At 42.5% G+C, this 16,745-nt stretch overlaps 1 protein-coding gene across 5 annotated transcripts in view; it reads right to left on the bottom strand.

Moving 5' to 3' along the window:
* Positions 1-3,012: 3,012 nt before the first annotated feature.
* LOC111070777 (zinc finger protein 2) overlaps positions 3,013-16,745 on the bottom strand; it is a 41,257-nt gene continuing 27,524 nt past the window's right edge. The window contains exons 7-13 of one of the 5 annotated variants that reach the window (XM_022361658.2): positions 13,057-14,595; positions 12,309-12,991; positions 11,191-11,331; positions 8,089-11,112; positions 6,069-6,678; positions 4,547-4,613; positions 3,013-4,487 (exon numbers count right to left, since the gene is read on the bottom strand). In XM_022361658.2, coding sequence (XP_022217350.2) covers positions 4,597-4,613; positions 6,069-6,678; positions 8,089-11,112; positions 11,191-11,331; positions 12,309-12,991; positions 13,057-14,595 — 6,014 coding nt within the window. In that variant the 3' untranslated portion in view covers positions 3,013-4,487; positions 4,547-4,596. Of the gene's footprint in view, positions 4,488-4,546; positions 4,614-4,853; positions 6,679-7,282; positions 7,464-8,088; positions 11,113-11,190; positions 11,332-12,308; positions 12,992-13,056; positions 14,596-16,745 lie in introns of those variants that run through there. The other 4 variants (XM_022361659.2, XM_022361660.2, XM_022361661.2 and 1 more) reach the window with 4 other exon arrangements.

Genomic DNA, 16,745 nt, shown 5'->3' with positions numbered 1-16,745 from the left:
TGTAAGTATTGTACATGATGATTTATGTTGTCTGGCCAAATAGAAACAACTATAGCATTAGAGGCTAACAATGTGAGGCATGCTTGCTTTAAGATTTGGCCACGGAATATTTTTTGGAAACCTACGGCCTGGCGGAGTGTCAATATTCAGAGCTGAACCCTTTAATATTCTAATTTCTTAGATGTTGATAAAAGGTTTGCTTAAATGGTCTGATAAAATGATTAGTTCATGCCGTATTAGGTTGTTAAACCAAACCGACGCTTACAATTTAGCGTCCGCCGAGCTCTAATACTCGAATTCTATAAAGACGTTCGATTCTCTCGATATCTAATTGATTCTCGCAACTGCGGGAACTGCCAACAGACAGTTTGCTCTTTGCCAAAGTGGGGTCAGAGTGATGGTAAGATTTTGCAGTTGGAGATCAGAATTGGGCAGTCGTTCGCTCTTAAGCTCGCTTGGCTCGCAAAGGAACAAGTGCATTTAAAAAATTTTCTGCGCCCGCTACTGTCTAGCATCCACAATTTTAAAGAGCGAACCGAACGCAGAATCAAAGAGAATGTCCATATCTACAAGATTACCGAACCTGAATCATTAATATAGCCACAATAATGAAAACAATTTCAAGTGGCTTTGTCTGCCAAGCTCTTTGTAATCAAATAGTTAATTATATAGAAAGACCATAAAAGAAGTGCAAGAACTAACATTAGAGTCATTAGAACATAACTAGCTGTCGTGGTTCCGCTCTTTCTCACTTTGTTTTTCCCATCTCTCATGACAAGTGCGAGCAAAGGTGAGAGAGATGATCGGTCGGTCTGGTTTGCTCGTTTCCCTCCTTACGAGCATCGTTACCAAAATACAGAGTGAGATAGAGCATGAGCGACTAATCGATAACGGCTTTGGCGCACTTGTTGAGGGTGACGACGTTAATTGATATCTGCCTTGGACCCAGCTCCGATCTCCGCCATCACAAGTAGACACTTGTTGATTCCCTTTCACGTCCTCGCCTATTTTGCTGTAGTGCTAATTTCTGAATCTTGTGAGTGCCCACAGATTAGGGGCAGAAATTTGCACGCCAACAGTGATGGCGGATCGTCTGCATTGGTCGTTACCTAGGTCAAGTAGCTCCCAGTAAGTGTGGTGAAATGACTACGACCCGACCCATAAAGTATATATATTCTTGATCAGCATCATTAGCCGAGTCGATATAGCCATGTCTATCCGTCCGTCTGTCTGTCTGCCTGTCTGTCCTTATTGATGAGCGCCAAGATCTCAGAGACTATACGAGCTAGAGCCACCAAATTTTGTTTCCAGACTCATGTGATATCACACTACTACATTATTGGCCTTTAGCCGCATATGCTTGTTTGCTACTAAATTCCATGTTATTATTATGTTCGCTTAAGCTTTGTTCTTGCTTGCCCTGCTAAGCGCTATCTCAAAGCCCGCTCTTCGTTACCCACGACTCTACGCTGTTTAAGGTGCTTCTAAACGATGCAGCGGCTGCACAAAAAGCTTTTATGTCAGCCACTACTTGCTGCACCTACCATAGAAGTACCGCAGAATGTTTTTGGGAATACTCACAGGTCACAGTCTGGCTGCGGCACAGGCATTCCAACAGTGGCAACGGCAAGAAATGCGATGAAACCGGGGCCCTCGAGACCCTGGAGCATCTTATCTGAAACTTCTCGGCTCTCTCACGGGCAAGGAGAAGATACCTGTGTGCCCGGTGCGATACTGTCATCACTGGCAGATGCCTCCAAGAGGACGCCAGGGGAACTACTTGCCTTTGCTAAAAATACCTTGGTCCTCAAGGACTTCGCAACCGCTTAAGCCCCCATCCGAATAAATAAGGCCCATTTCGGCATTTGCTTGGCCGCCTGAGGGCCGCCCGGGTTAGCCTAACATACCTATATTACATAAACGATACAGTTGCAGATCGAGCAGAAGAAAAAATAGTTATGTATATGTATGTTCATATCTTTATTTAGTCATAATTTTATAATATATGCACATCTTTTGCCATTCATTAAATATATAGGAACTTTATAAATATGTATTTATATCTTTCATTTTTGTAAGTTCTACTCAATTTTTGCAGCAACTCTGGTTAATACACATGTACGTAGATGTTTATATTAATATTACTTCTTCTTTTAATTCTAATAACTTCCCGATTCACAAATCGTGGATGTTGTATAGGATGTACTCAGATGTCTCTATGCAGATAGCTAGCAACGGTAAATTTGTATTAACACTTCCCTCCCATTTGCACACAAAATAATTTTGTAATATGACCAAGTCACGAAACAAAGCCCATTGAAAGCCCAAAGAAAGATGACTTTAAGGATTCAAAAACAAACAAAAAATATTGATGCATATACATTGTACATATGTACATATGTAATCTGAAGAAAAAGAACGAAAAAATAAATATATGTATATATATCTATGTGGGTATTAGAGAGCTGGTGAATCTTTTCAGAGGCTTTCGCTATGTAGGTATGTATATGATGATATGTCATATATATTTATGTATAAAGAGGATTGCAATGTAACATTTGATCTGATCTCCCCATATTATATTCTGTGTGTTGAGGATGGGGTTCACATGTATGTATGCATGAACGCACGGATGTTATATGTACATAAATATGTACCTACATACATACATATGTGGGGAACTTTGGCAAGTGTAATGGATTTTCCTCCGATTTTCACCGAAGGTTTTGCGAGGATTTCATTTCGTTCTAGTATCTGCATGTGTTTTTTAATTATAATAATATATAGGTATAAATATGTATGTATGTAATGCGAACTACAGCATGTATGAATATTTTTCAATTATTTCTGATACAACACATTTATTCTTTTTCAATACTGGCATTTCCTTACTCATAGTTTGTAATCTATTTAAAAGTGGCCTTCATTTAACACCATGAGATTGAAAAAATTGAATAAACAGACGCCCGCATTTCATATACATACATATGTATACTATATTATATATTTTTGTCTTAAAGTTAAAATAAAATATAGTTTCATTTCGTTTTGTTTTGTTTGGTTTGTTTTTTTTATATTAAATACTATAGGAACTTTTTAGTAAAGTTTTTCTTAGCTCTCGTAACATACTCTTACACTTAGTTTATACTGGGTGTACGTATGAATGTATGTGCAGGAGAGGGAAGGGAACAACTCAACTAACTGAATGTCAATACGATTTGTTAAGAAATTGAATCGGTCTAAAGCTTATCAAATCTGTTTTCATTTAGCTATTTTAGCCCATTTGTTTTTAAAATCTTTTTAACTAAATGGAAGGGCAGGAAGAATAGTTCAAACATATATGTATGTAACAGTATGATATTTATGTTGAGCTTTCCCACAAAAAGCTCAGATCTGTATTTGGAAGCCTTACAAAAAAAAAGTAATGTAATTGTGAAATAGTAGTAACCACTGCCTAACGTTTTTCTCTCTTTAGAACGTTTAAATAATACATAAAAAGTAAGTAGTAAATAGTAAATAATATTGTGATATTTAATAACAAATACATATTTAACAAGGATGCTCTCTGACAGGACCAAATAAGAGTCATTTTTCTGGCTATTATCCAACTATCGAACCCGTTGGATATGCAAGCCCCCCACTCATATACTCTAAATGCACATGACAGTATTTTAATGTTTTTTAATAGGAACTGGAAATTATTCGAAAGCGAATATTAAATCTTAATGTAGCTTTAGTCATAGAATGTGCTAACCATGTACATATGTATGTATGTACATACATATATGCATGTTTCGCGAAATAAATCATTGGCACATTTACCCTCAGCATTTTTAGGTAATAATAAAACAATAGTTCTTATTTTTTATTTTGCTCGTTTCGTTGATGCACACTTTCGAAAACTTGAATAGTGGGGTTATACTTTAAAGACTAAGCTTGTATCAGTTTTTGATAGGTGTCCAAAGGGACTTCGGCATGCCGAAGTAGCTTCTTAGTATTAATTGTATCCTTGTGACTATGATTATATTCTAAAATAGAAAACAAAGGCATAAAGCAATCAAATGCTAGGAACTCAGTTTGCGTCTCATTAAATCTAATGCTTTTGTTAAGTCATTATATGTATATGTATATGTCATATTATTTACTTTTGGTAGAAGCTGCCATGGCCTATAAACGTTTAACCTTCCATTGCTGCAATTATATGTATAAACTTTTCGATTATTGCTACATTTATATTTTGAATAGTTAGGAACACTTCCGTATCATTTTGCAATTCTTACTAAGGTTGAAGTACATAGGTATTCGTGAGATTTCTTATACATGTATTCATTTTTTAGTATCATGAAATGTCAAAAATTTCATTTATGTGTGTATTTCTATAAAATAGGAACTTTCAAGTTTGCATAGTATAGTTAATATGTATGTATGCTGGAGTGTAATTTCCTCCACATCAAGTGTTATCATCATGTTTCCTTTCCGTCCATAATCTGAATAGAATCTCATATTGATTAATGGGCTTGGAAAATGTTTCGAGAACAAAACTCACCTGCACACCAATCCTTATCCAGAATAACAAGATAATGGCAACCCTTCAGTTCATTTTCCACCTATAACTAATAAAAGATGCATTACTAACTTTATTCGGGATGTACATACATACAAATGTACATATGTATGTACATATGCATGTACCAACATACACGCCCATTAAATATGTAAGCTTGTGTGCTCTACTCCAACTGAAATAAAAAGTTCTCCATCAGCATGGAGAAGAAACAAAAAATTTTCAACAAACAAAAATGCAAACAATGAATAAAACCAAATAAGTAAAAAAAACGCAAATATGCAATGAATTGATTTGAATAAAATAAAAGATTTATTTTTGTACATGTTTTTAATATTGTATATAAATGTAATTCGGTTGTTGTATTTACTTTTGTCTATTTATTTAAATACATAATGCTAATTAAGCTATCAATCAAGTTTCAGTATCAAGTATCCGCAATAGTAGCACCAAAGGCTCAAACGGCATACATATCAAAATGTATTTTTGTAGACATACATGGGTAAATCTTCAAGATATTGGCATAGCAAGAGAGATAGAGAGAGCGAGAGAGCGTGAGAGAGAGAGAGAGGGGGAGAGAGAGGACCAATGCCAGTTGGTACCTTTGGGCGAGATTGAGGGAGAAAATGAGACAGAAAAAAAGTAGAGGTAGTACCATGTACTACAGTACATTGTACATACTAACGTTACACTTTTAGTGTTTTTATTAATTTACTCAAGTTGTCACATTCTTCCTTATTACATTTTGTAAATATGTACCTTCTTGCTGAATGTACGCACACCTAAGACTCCTTTTAAATAAGTATTTATATGCATAAAATATGTAGTAAAACTGAATGTGTCCTAATCCTACCTTTATGTAAATTTATAGTATAATTGTAAAATTTGCGAGGCGTTAAAATTGTATTCTATTCTATTTATAAGTTCGGTATACATACATATTACGATAATAGTGCTTGTTTAAAACAACATAGTTTTAGTCTTTGACAATGCCAATACATTTTCGTATTATATTGTACATGCTTAAACTCGTACAGTGCATTGCACTACTAGAAGATAGTTTCAAATGTATCGATTTCTCCTACACAAAGCTCAACGGCACAAAGTTATCGCTTACGAGTTTCTACCCAAATACTCGTTTTGAATTTTACATCTTACTGTCTTACTCCTTAAAAACAGACTGTAGGTATGGTATGCCTATCGAGAGTCCCCTATTTCTCCTACTATTCTAAACAATTAAATGCAAGATCTTCCTTACAAAGATTTCCATTTGAAAGCAGTTGGGGAGGCATGAACAAAGCAGCAAACAAATATTTTCAATTATACACAATTCATATTAAAAACGAGTATACAAACAAAATAAAAAGTAATAATGCTGCCACGTTTATAGGTAGGTAAGGGTGTGGCTACTGCTACTGGCTACGAAACTGGTTCAGATAGGTTAGATGGGGTCAGTAAGAGTAGAGTTTCTGTTATTATGTCGTCGTAACGTAACCCTTCTTACCGGTGATATGATTTCGGTTGAATAGCTGATGCATGAGATCCTGATTGCCACCGACATTTTGCACATCCTTACTCCCAACGTCGGCAGCCGAATGATGCTTGATATGGCCTTTGTCCTCGCAAGCAGCGGCGTCAAAGTTAAGCAGACAGTTCTCTTCTGGGAGCACATCTGTATCTGGGCCAGCACCAGCACCCGGCGTATGCGTATGCCGTTGTGTAGATATGTTAGCAGCGTTCGAAACAACGTGCTGTAACAGAAAAGCTTTTGATAGGCTGTAGAAGCGCTTTTCTCTATCCGAATCGTTATCGTCGCTGCCGCTGCCATTGCTATTTGCGTATAGCTCGGTGGTTTGTTCAAGAAGCTCCTTCATTTTGCATATATGCTCTACGCTAAAAGCGTGCTTTTGCATATTGACCTGTGTGACTTGGCAAAGCTGACAGTCCTGCAGATCCATGTCGTGGTCCTGTACGACGGAAACGCCCTTCCCCTTCAGGTCGTTGCCAACCTCTTTCCCACTGGAGCCGTCGTAGCTGTTGTCATCCGAAATATGCGAATAATGCCGCTGATTTCGAGATTTTTTGTCTTTGGCACGTGAATTTTGAAACCAAACCTGTAAGATCAATGTAAAAGTAAGAGTTTTTGTATTAGCCATATTTCTTATCATGCATATTCGAAATTGGGTGAGACTAAGGCCGCCGCCATGGATCTGATCTTCAGATCATAGTATAGCTCTATGAATATTATTTTTGCCGTCCTAGCAAATCAGCAAAATTCTTTCAATTCTTTGGTCCTTGTTGACGTTGCCTCTTGTCTGTTTCCTTGCAAACTAGTCCATCGGTTTGTAATCTATCTGACTGCTACTGGCACAGACAGTTGTGTTTTCTTCAGGCAGTATTACCATTGCGAGTATTTCTTAATGCTGTATATGAATGGAACATACATAGGTCGACGAACAAATGTTTGTGGGAAAAGCTAGTCTCTTTCTCAATATATTTCAACCGAAAGATACAAAAAAATCCAAATCGGACACCTACCATATCCTATTGTTTATATAGGAGTGTCCCAACTGCTATGAAATTTAAATCTTTACAAAATAGAGCACAGTTACGAACTGATTTGATGTACATGCATATGTACATATGTATGTACATAGTCCATATTCGTCTGCCTGTTTCCATTTACTCCATTATCGGGTATCACGTTCATTTAATTACCTTTATTGCCCTTTCTTCGAGCCAAGCTCGCCAAACTGGAGGTTTGGAAGATCAGTGGCTTAATCAATACGTTATTGCATGATGTCCCTGTCCCTCGCACACGTTTCACATTATTTTTGTTTTTATTTTACAGGATGCTCTTTTGGGATTTCATCTCACGGTTTCGATTTGTGTCTTTTCACTATATAATCAAATGAAATGAAATAAAAGAAAACATACAAAAATATATAAAATCATAATTAATTGGATGCATAAAAAAGGAAATTCTTAATAACAAAAAGAGGAAGGGTGCTCTGCTCAGATGTAGATTTTGTATTTTATCTGCAACAAGGAAGAAATGCTATCTGCGGAACGAACCTTTTTTATTATTTACATTTTAGTCTTGTGAAAATAATCCAAACAAAAGTGATAGATTTTAGGTGAATACGATAATGTGCGCATGTAGCACATACAATCCTACAATATATTTGTTTTCTCACGATGCAATCTTTTTTTAAATATGTAGCTCTGTCGATCCTGACTCAAATGATTTTACATTGATTCATCGTTAGCGCCCTGATCTTATCTTTTCTGATTTGTAGACCTTAGCCCTGGAAGAGTGCTCCTAAAATAGTGAATTATCTTGCTTGGCCTGTTACTGTGGTGGGTGTTCATTTAATTGGGCGATACAATGGGTCTTTTAATGTAGGTACATACATATAAATGGTTTTGTCCCAAGGGTTACGTTGTATTCGTTTCCGAACCATTTACATACAAATGCATATACAAAACTGCAGTTTAATTACTGTTGAATGCTTTTAGCTTACCTGTACTACACGCTTCTTGAGGTTTACTTTCTTGGATATCTCCTCGAGCATTTTTCGGCTGGGATTCGACTCGGATTGATAGCATTCGTACAAAAAGTTTAATTGCTCTGGAAGTATTGTCGTGCGTAGGCGCTTATTCTGCTTCGATGGGGCATTGACCGGAGACACCGAGGTTACGTTTTCCACTTCATGGACCTTGAGCGTTGAGGATATTTTAGCATCATCTTTCTGGCTAGCAGTGTCGTCATCGTTAAAAGTTAGAGTCTGTGAGTTGTTTTCAATCATGGTGGCATCCAAAAAGTCCTCAAGGTTTTGAAAGAACTGGGACTTCTCTTTGTCGTTTTTTTGTAGTGACCTGCCAAATAAAGATTTTTCATCCTCAGTGATCGACATTGAAGTGGGTGTCACTGCCGGCTGCTGATGGCCTCTGATTTCAATTGGTTGCGTCTCGCATGCCTCAACTCTAGCTGAGGTGAACTGAGCTGATTCAGATGAGCTCGAGTTGATATTAATGCTGTTGTTATTCAGCCTTTCCTGTTCCTTCTTGTCGTCGGCCAGCGCCAGCGCCAGCCCTTTTCCAAGTCGTCTCCTCTCGACGTTAGAGTGTTCCTGATGATTCTGTAATTGCTCCTGCAATTGTTGCCCCTCTTCTGGTTCGCCGATAACGTTCATGGTTTCATCCGCCGTCGCGTTCGGCAACTGCGACGACGGTTGGTACCCTTGCCCATCAGGCATCGTTTGGGGCGAGGCAACTAACTGAAAAAACTTTTTCGACTCATTAAGCTGATAGTATTGCAAAAGGAACTCAATTGTTGGCTTCTTGCTGGAGCTGAAAGTCTGTTGAGGCGGCTTCGTGTTCAACGATATTGCTTCACATTTGCGATAATATTGTAGCAAAAAGTCATAGTTGCTGACTTTTTTCAGCTCGCTCTGTTGATAGAAATTAGTTAAAAACTCCAATTCAAAATCCGTTTCATTTCCTGGTTGCTGCTGATGTTGCTGGTGCTGCATCAGAAACTGCTGTTTCAGCTCAGAGTTCGTTTCATGCTGCATAAAGTATTGATACAGAAATTCATATTTCTTCTGCGGGGTCTCCATCTCCCCCACGGACGTTATATCATCTGCGTTGGAAGAGCTATCCGAGTATTTTCGCTTTTTTGTATGAGGCTGTTGATGCTGATGCTGTTGAGCCGCTGCATGCTGCAGACTTTGCAGTATGCTACCGAAAGGACCATAGCTCGCCTCTGGATTGGGGTGTTGGCCGGCGGCGGCCAAGAGTGCTGCTGGATTCATCAGATGCATCATTTGGTGTTCACGCAGTAGCTCCAGGTGGCTGAACTGCAGCTCACATTTGTCGCAGTCAAACTTCGATGCGGTTCGTTGCGGCTGATCCAAACTATTGCTTCGTTCCCGCTGGGGAGGCGTTGGAGTCGTGGATGGGCTGAAGTCAGTGAGTGACGAGGACTTGCTAAATATATGCTGTGGCGAGGGCGAAGCACCAAATGGCTGTGACCCAGCGTGCCCGGATGGGGTTACGATAGACACGGGTGCTGAAACAGTCTGTGGACCCAGCGGACCCGGGGGACAGATGCCAGCATGATGTATATCCATGGAAGAGTTCGAGTCTTCAGAACTTAGATTTTGGGCAATTTGCGCAGCAGCAATCTGAGCTTTAGCCGACTTCTTGTTGTTCTCCTCCTTGAAGCAGTGGTTCTTCTGGTGACGTATTAGCTCGTAGTAGCGCTGGAACACCAGACTGCACTTCTTGCACGCATAGTTAATGTTCTGCTTCTTGGTCTCTTCATTCTCGAACAGTGAATTGTTTGGCTGATTTTCATAGATCTTGCGTTGCTTCTGCCTGGCATTCTGAAACCACACCACTATGACGCGGGGTGACAAGAGCAGCAGCTTGCTTAAATACTCTAGATCACTGTCCTTTGGATATGAATTGTTCTCGAAGAACTCCTGCAAGACCTTAATTTGATAGTCCGTGAAACGTGTTCTGTTCGCCCGTTTACCTCCCGACGTCGACGATGAATTTGACGAGCTGGAGGAATTGCTCTCAAACTGATTGCATGCTGTTGCCGAGCTGGAGACGGTGGCCGTGCCTTTGTCGAATGTTTTGCCAGCTATTTGCAGTTTTTTCGGTGGACCCATGTTGCTCCCCATGCTTTCTAGCTGATGGCTCAGCAGGTCGTTCATGCTGCCATACAAATTGCTAGCAGCCACACTATTAGGAGTCGGTGGACGCGACATTACATCAGAGCTTCCGCTCTCTGATTTGGTTTCGAAGCTATTTGTTTGTGCGTGCTGTTGCTGTTGCAGTTGCAGTTGCTGCTGGTTATGACAGTGAACTGCAAGCGATGAGCCTGCGAGCAACGATTGATCATGTAGGGTGTCAGGCTCTTGATGCTGGTTGGACTGTTCCGGCGGATCACTTTGTTGCTGCTGTTGATGCTTCAAAAAAATAAAGCCTTGTTGCTGCTGCTGATGCTGCTGTTGCTGCTGCTGTTGCTGCTGCTGCTGCTGCTTCCGGAGAAATGCAAATTCACTGGACACAATCGTATCGTCCTGCGGCTCCGATTTTATTTGCACTTCCACGGGAAACGGCAGGCTCTGCTCTTTGCCCCCTTGCTGTCCAAAACACAAATTGTTGCTTAAGTAGTCGGATATATTGCCACTGGAGTTGGTTGACGCTGGACGGGATGCGGGGCCAGAGGCAGGAGCCGGGGCGGGAGCCGGAGCGGGAGCTGGCAAGATTGCAGGTGCCGACACGGTGGCTGCTGTGTTCTCCTTAGAGTTTGCGTTTCCCGACGGAGCGGACGAAATCGCAGTCGGCGTGGATATGGTTGCGGGCGACGCGGAACTGACAATATCATTTAAGGGCGTTACCTTGGTCTGACCTGTGCGCTCGTACTCCTCCAAGTTTAGGGTAGTTGACGGTGGGTTATTGAAGTTGTAGGGTGAGTCCTTGTTGCGTTGTCGTTCTTTAAACAGAGTGTTTCGGAACCAGTGCTTAACCACCTGTAATGTCAAAGCCAAATTGGTCACAACGGGTCCAATCGAGGCAGTTTGCCCCATACCCCCTACCCGCATACCTACCTTCATTGGCAGATTCGCCTTCTGCGACATTTCCATAATGCTCTCCTCGCTGGGCGAGTTATTTATGTCGAAATGGGCACGCAGTATTTTCAACTGATCGTCTGTGATGCGTGTGCGAGCTCGCTTTTGGTTGTTGTTCATCTGTTGGAATATGCAATGTAAGGATTATAGCCCAATAGCCAAAAACTTCTTCCCCATATCAACCTAGCTACCCATTTATTATTTATTATACCCGTACACAAAAAAGAGTTAAGGGGTATATTAGATTTGTGGTAAAAGTGGATGTGTGCAACGCAGAGAAGGAAACGTTTCCGACCCCATAAAGTATATATATTCTTGATCAGCATCAATAGCCGAGTCGATATAGCCATGTCTGTCTGTCCTTCTGTCTGTCTGTCTCGATGAGCGCCTAGATTTCAGAGACTATAAGAGCTAGGGCAACCAAATTTGGTTTCCAGACTCATGCGACACTGCTACAAGTGTAAAATTTCGCCCCGCCCCCTTCCGCCTTCACAAAGAACGAAAATCTGTGGCAGGCACAATTTTAAAGATACGATAAAACTAAAATCGCAGTATCGTAGAGAGTGACTATATCTACCAGATTGCTGAATCTAAATCCGATCGAATCGTAATTATAGCCAGAATGAAGAATTTTAAATTTCAGTTGCTTCCCCCGCCACCCCAGCCAGAGAAACGCTACTTATTCTCTTTCTCGCTCGCACACTCTGCCGCGTTCAGTGCGCGAGCAACCCCTAGCGGAGGAGATGTAGAATCTAAATGGTACATGTAGAATATACATACATGTTAGATGTAAAATATACATTGTATATATATACATAGATGTAGATAACAGATGTAGCAAAAAAATGTTAAATGTAAAATTTTTTTTTAATTCTAAAATTCTAAATAATCATAAGCTCAAAAATGTATATACTGGCTGAGTACGGGTATAAGTAGAGTCGCGTCCCCAGAAGCGACTCACACGTCCCTTCTCGTTTTTATTTTAGTTTTTGTATTAGTTTTTGTTTCTGTTCTCTGATAAGGTGAGACAAACGAAACGAACCCCCCCACCCTACTCTTATTTAGCAGTACTTAAGGCTAAGCCCCACCCCACTCACCTGAGAGTTACTGTTGATGCTGTGCTGGGCCGTGGGATTGTTCGCGCTAGTGGATTCTCCCGTCAAGTTACTTGCTCCGCTCCCAATCTGCATGTCGCCCGCTTGGGAAGCTGGTGCTGATAAGGAAGCGGAGGTCATGCCGTTGTTTTGGGCCGCGGCTGTTGAAGCTGTACTGCCGGTGGCGGCATTCGCGCCAAATATCAATGGAGGGGCCAGATTCATGAAGTTAAGAGACATTAAATGATGGAACTGCATGAGGTTGAGCATGTCCACCGGGTTAATGGGCATTCCCGATGAGGCAGCAACGGCACTAAATTGCTGCTGCATGTGCTGCAGATTTTGGAGATTCTGCAGGCCCTGCAAGGATTGCTGATTAATGCCAGCGACTCCGAAAGCCCCAAGCTGGGACTGCGGCGGCACTACCTGCAGCTGCTGAGAAAAGTCGGCAGCAGACAACGATAGAGGATCTGCCGACAGAAGGCCAGCATCTGGGTGACACTGTTGCTGCTGCTTAAGCAACGCCGCAGTCAGTGTGGCCAGGTGGTGCTGCTGCTGCTGGGTTTGGTTCGTGTCAAGAGTGTGCGGGCTGGGGCTGGGCGACAGTTGCGCCGTCTCCTTAGAGTACTGCAACTCTAGTCTCAGCGGTGACAGTGAACGTCTTGAGGTGTTATTCGATTTGGGCCCTGAAAACAAAACTCCCGATGAGGATCGATATTCGCTTAGAGTTTGTTCGTTAATGCTGTCTTACCTGCGTCACTAGCATTCGGGGGCTCTCGTTCCCCCGATGACAATTTGTCCATCTCGCCGTAGCTTGGAGTTGGTGTCGGCGGTCGGGGACTACTGGTACTGGCACTGCCACTGCCACTGCCAGCCGCGACTCCAGCTCCAGCTCCATCGTTGGAGTGCGTCTGCTCCATGTGCTTCTGCAGGGCCTGTGTACTACGAAAATTGCGCTGGCACAAGGAGCACTTGGTGGCATCGCGCATTGTATGATAGAGCATATGCGTGGTAAGCTTCTCCTGTGTCTTGAATGCTAGTGAGCACTGCTTGCAACGATATTTGTAGACGTGGCGCTCCGAGATAACCAGACTCATGTGCGAGTCCTTAAAGTGGCTGATCATTGCCGAGAGTGTGCTAAAGCTCGCAAAGCAGGGACGGCTGATGTGACTGGTCGCGAGGCAGATGTACTCTCCATTCTGCTCTGGAAAGTGTTGCGTCTGCTGCGCATGCTGCAACAGCTGTTCCTCGTGTTTGAAGCTGGCCTCACACTGCTGGCAGGAGAGTCCCTGCATTCCCGCCGAGCTTGCGGTGGAGCTGGTCGCTGCGGCACCAGGGAACACAGTCGACACACAGTCTTCGGTGCTTACACTCCCCGTGGTTGTCGCACAGTCTTCCGGTTTCGAATTGCAATTGGATGCTGTGCTCGTTGTTGCGGTTACGGTTACGGATGGGCATGGGGATGGGGAATCACTCCAGGCCTTACTGTCGACCAGTTGCAAAAGCCTGGCGAGGCCATCTTTGGTGACGCTGTGCACGCTCGTCAAATGGGTCTCGAGCAATGACTTCTCCCGGAAGCCATTTTCTAAACAAAGGGGACACTGCACTCCCGGTGTTGTTGCTGTTGCTGTTGTTTTTGCTGTTGCTGTTGTTGTTGCTGTTGTAGTTAAAGCCGTAGCCGTAGCTCCTGTCGAATCCGCATCTATATTGGCTGTTGGTTTGCTTTCCTCTATGCCCGTCATTGGATCGTCCTGCTCTTCGAGACGCTCACGCTTAATGTCTATGGGGCAGTCGGTTATACAAGGATCCATTTCCGTATCTGCTTCTCTAGGCATGTTGATGGCACTGCAGCGTTGTTGGACCGCCGCTATGGCTGCGGCTGCAACAGCGGTTTGGAAGGCTTGCAGAGCCGCCGTGTTCGTTGGTATACTCATGAAGTCGTCACCCTCTGCCCCCGGGTGCACCGTTTCAATGTGGCTGGCCATGTCCTTCTTCGACTGCACAAAGTACTCGCACAAGTTGCACTTGAAAACTGTGGTGGGAATGCTGTTTGAAGCACTCAGACTAAAGTCATTCATGCTTGGAGACGCGATGCGACCGATACTCTTGCCACACGATGTCGAGCAACTCGAGGTGGACTTTGGAGATAGTATGTTGCTGTCTGCAGCTGCAGCTGCAGCGGCAGCGGCAGCGGCCGACGAGCCAGCTGTTGCCGCTGCAAAGCCAAGCTCCGACGATCCCCCAACGGGTGCGGTTGTTGCCATATTGAAGCCAGCTTCAAAAATGATATCTGGAATAAATGTAAATGTATCGTGAAAGAATAACGGCAGTGGTATTTAATGCTGAAAACAAATCCTTCTGAGTTTTCAATAGCGACGAAACCTTGTCCTGCCCGTCTTCATTTAACATTATGTACTCGTATGTATATATGTATGTATGTATGTATGTATGTATGTATGTATGAGCATACAACTTATTACATCTTCGTCGGTCAGCGCAAGGGATTGGGATGAGATTGGGATCTGGTCAAGCCATTGGCCTCAGCTGCTGAGTTGATTGAGTTAATTGCCAGCAACGAAGCGTGGTGTGGTGCAGGGTTCAAAGTGGGAATATCTGGGATTCTGGGATGGGATTCCGTCTCAAATTCCATTAACAATTTTAAAGCAATTTCCATACAGTCTGATTGCATCAAATTAAAAACCGAAATCAAGACAATGTCGGTAGCAGGGGCGGTGGACACGGACACGGACACGGACACGGACATGGACGTGGACCGAGGAAGTAAAACGAAAAGGAAGCCAAGGGGGAATGAATAAATCTAACCAAATCGAACATGTTCACGTGGTACTTTGTTTGTTTCCACTTTTCGACTTCTTGGTTACTTAACATATATACATATGTACACATATACATATACACACCAGCATAAAGCATGCATGTACATACATACATACATCCATCCAAGTTAGGCAATAATCATGCGCAGCTGTTACCGCTGCCGCTGCCACTGCCACTGCCGCTCCCGCTCCTGGCAACAAGACTGCGAACACACACACACACACACACACAACAATAAAAAAGTCGGAATACACTACACCCGATAGGGCAATATCCGATAGAGCAGAGCAGAGCAGAGCAATGGAATATCTTAAGGGCAGATTTAGGGCCCAGATTGTAGAACCGCACAACACAACACATTCCAATATTGTTATTAGCATAAGATAAATAAGTAACTCAGATACCTACATACATATATATGTATATATACACATACATATTGTATAGGGTCGGAACGAATTGCTTCTGTATGTAACCTGCGCGGATTTAATAGAACGTTACTCCTTTTGTGATTAACAATACCGAAATGAATTTTATTCGAATTTTATGACATGCATACATATGTATGTAGTACATTCAGTCAAACTGACTGACGTCTTAAATACGTACATATGTATAGGTATTCCTTGTGTCAACCTATAGGCAACCTGTGGCCAAAATCATAATGCGATCTGAAAGAGTATACAAGAAGAGGATTTCTCGGATGCAGACGTCCGACCAGCCCTTCCCTCCTCACTTATGTATGACTAAAGATGGGATGGGATGGGTATCATTATGTAGCGCTTTATTGCCAGCACAATCAAAATTACCCACATATTCACATACCATATAGCTTCGCGAAGGTGTGATTGTGTGCGAAAAACAACAACAGTTTTTGGGGACTGGAACTGGAATTCCAAGCATAGTTTTCGCGTTATATTTTAAAATGAAAACAGAAGACGGAGGGATTATATGATTATATGATATGACATGTATGTACATACATACATACATGTGTGTACACATGACATACGATAATTAAATAACCGTTATCTAGTAAGTGCCATAATCGTTTGAGATAGTATATTGAAATGGTTTAGGATATGTTCGGGATCATTTGAGGCACAAGTTCTAGCGGAAGCGAAGGCGCAGACTGAGGCAGACCAGACGAACGACTGAGGACGGGGAGCAATAGCAGTCGCATCCCGAAACACAAGGCCAGCGATTTCGAATCCGCAGGCACAAACACAAAGCCTCATTGGACGGGACGGAACGGAGCAGCAGGCAAGGAAACCAGAGGGAGACAACGAAAATCGTATGAGCCTCATTGTCTACGTTAGCAAGCATTTCAATTTTGCATATAAACCTCCGACACCCTACAGTGGTGCGGAGCGGCATGTGCAATTATCAACATCTGAGGAGGAGGAGTGGGTGAGTAGAGCAGAGGGCGCGCGCATTGGCAGGCTCGGATTCGTGTGGTGTGGTGTGGTGTAGTGCGGTGCGGAGTGGATTGGAGTGGTGCGGCGACCGTTTGTTGTGTCTCTGCGTGGCCTGGTCTCACTGTTCTGTGCTCTGTGGTTAGGTGCCATGCCTGCGGTTCGGCCCCGCACGACGCCGCACATC

Source organism: Drosophila obscura, unplaced genomic scaffold (assembly GCF_018151105.1).
Source record: "Drosophila obscura isolate BZ-5 IFL unplaced genomic scaffold, ASM1815110v1 contig_187, whole genome shotgun sequence".
Lineage (NCBI taxonomy): Eukaryota > Metazoa > Arthropoda > Insecta > Diptera > Drosophilidae > Drosophila > Drosophila obscura.
Note: the sequence above shows the minus strand (reverse complement) of the source record. Positions and strands in the feature narration are given on the sequence as shown.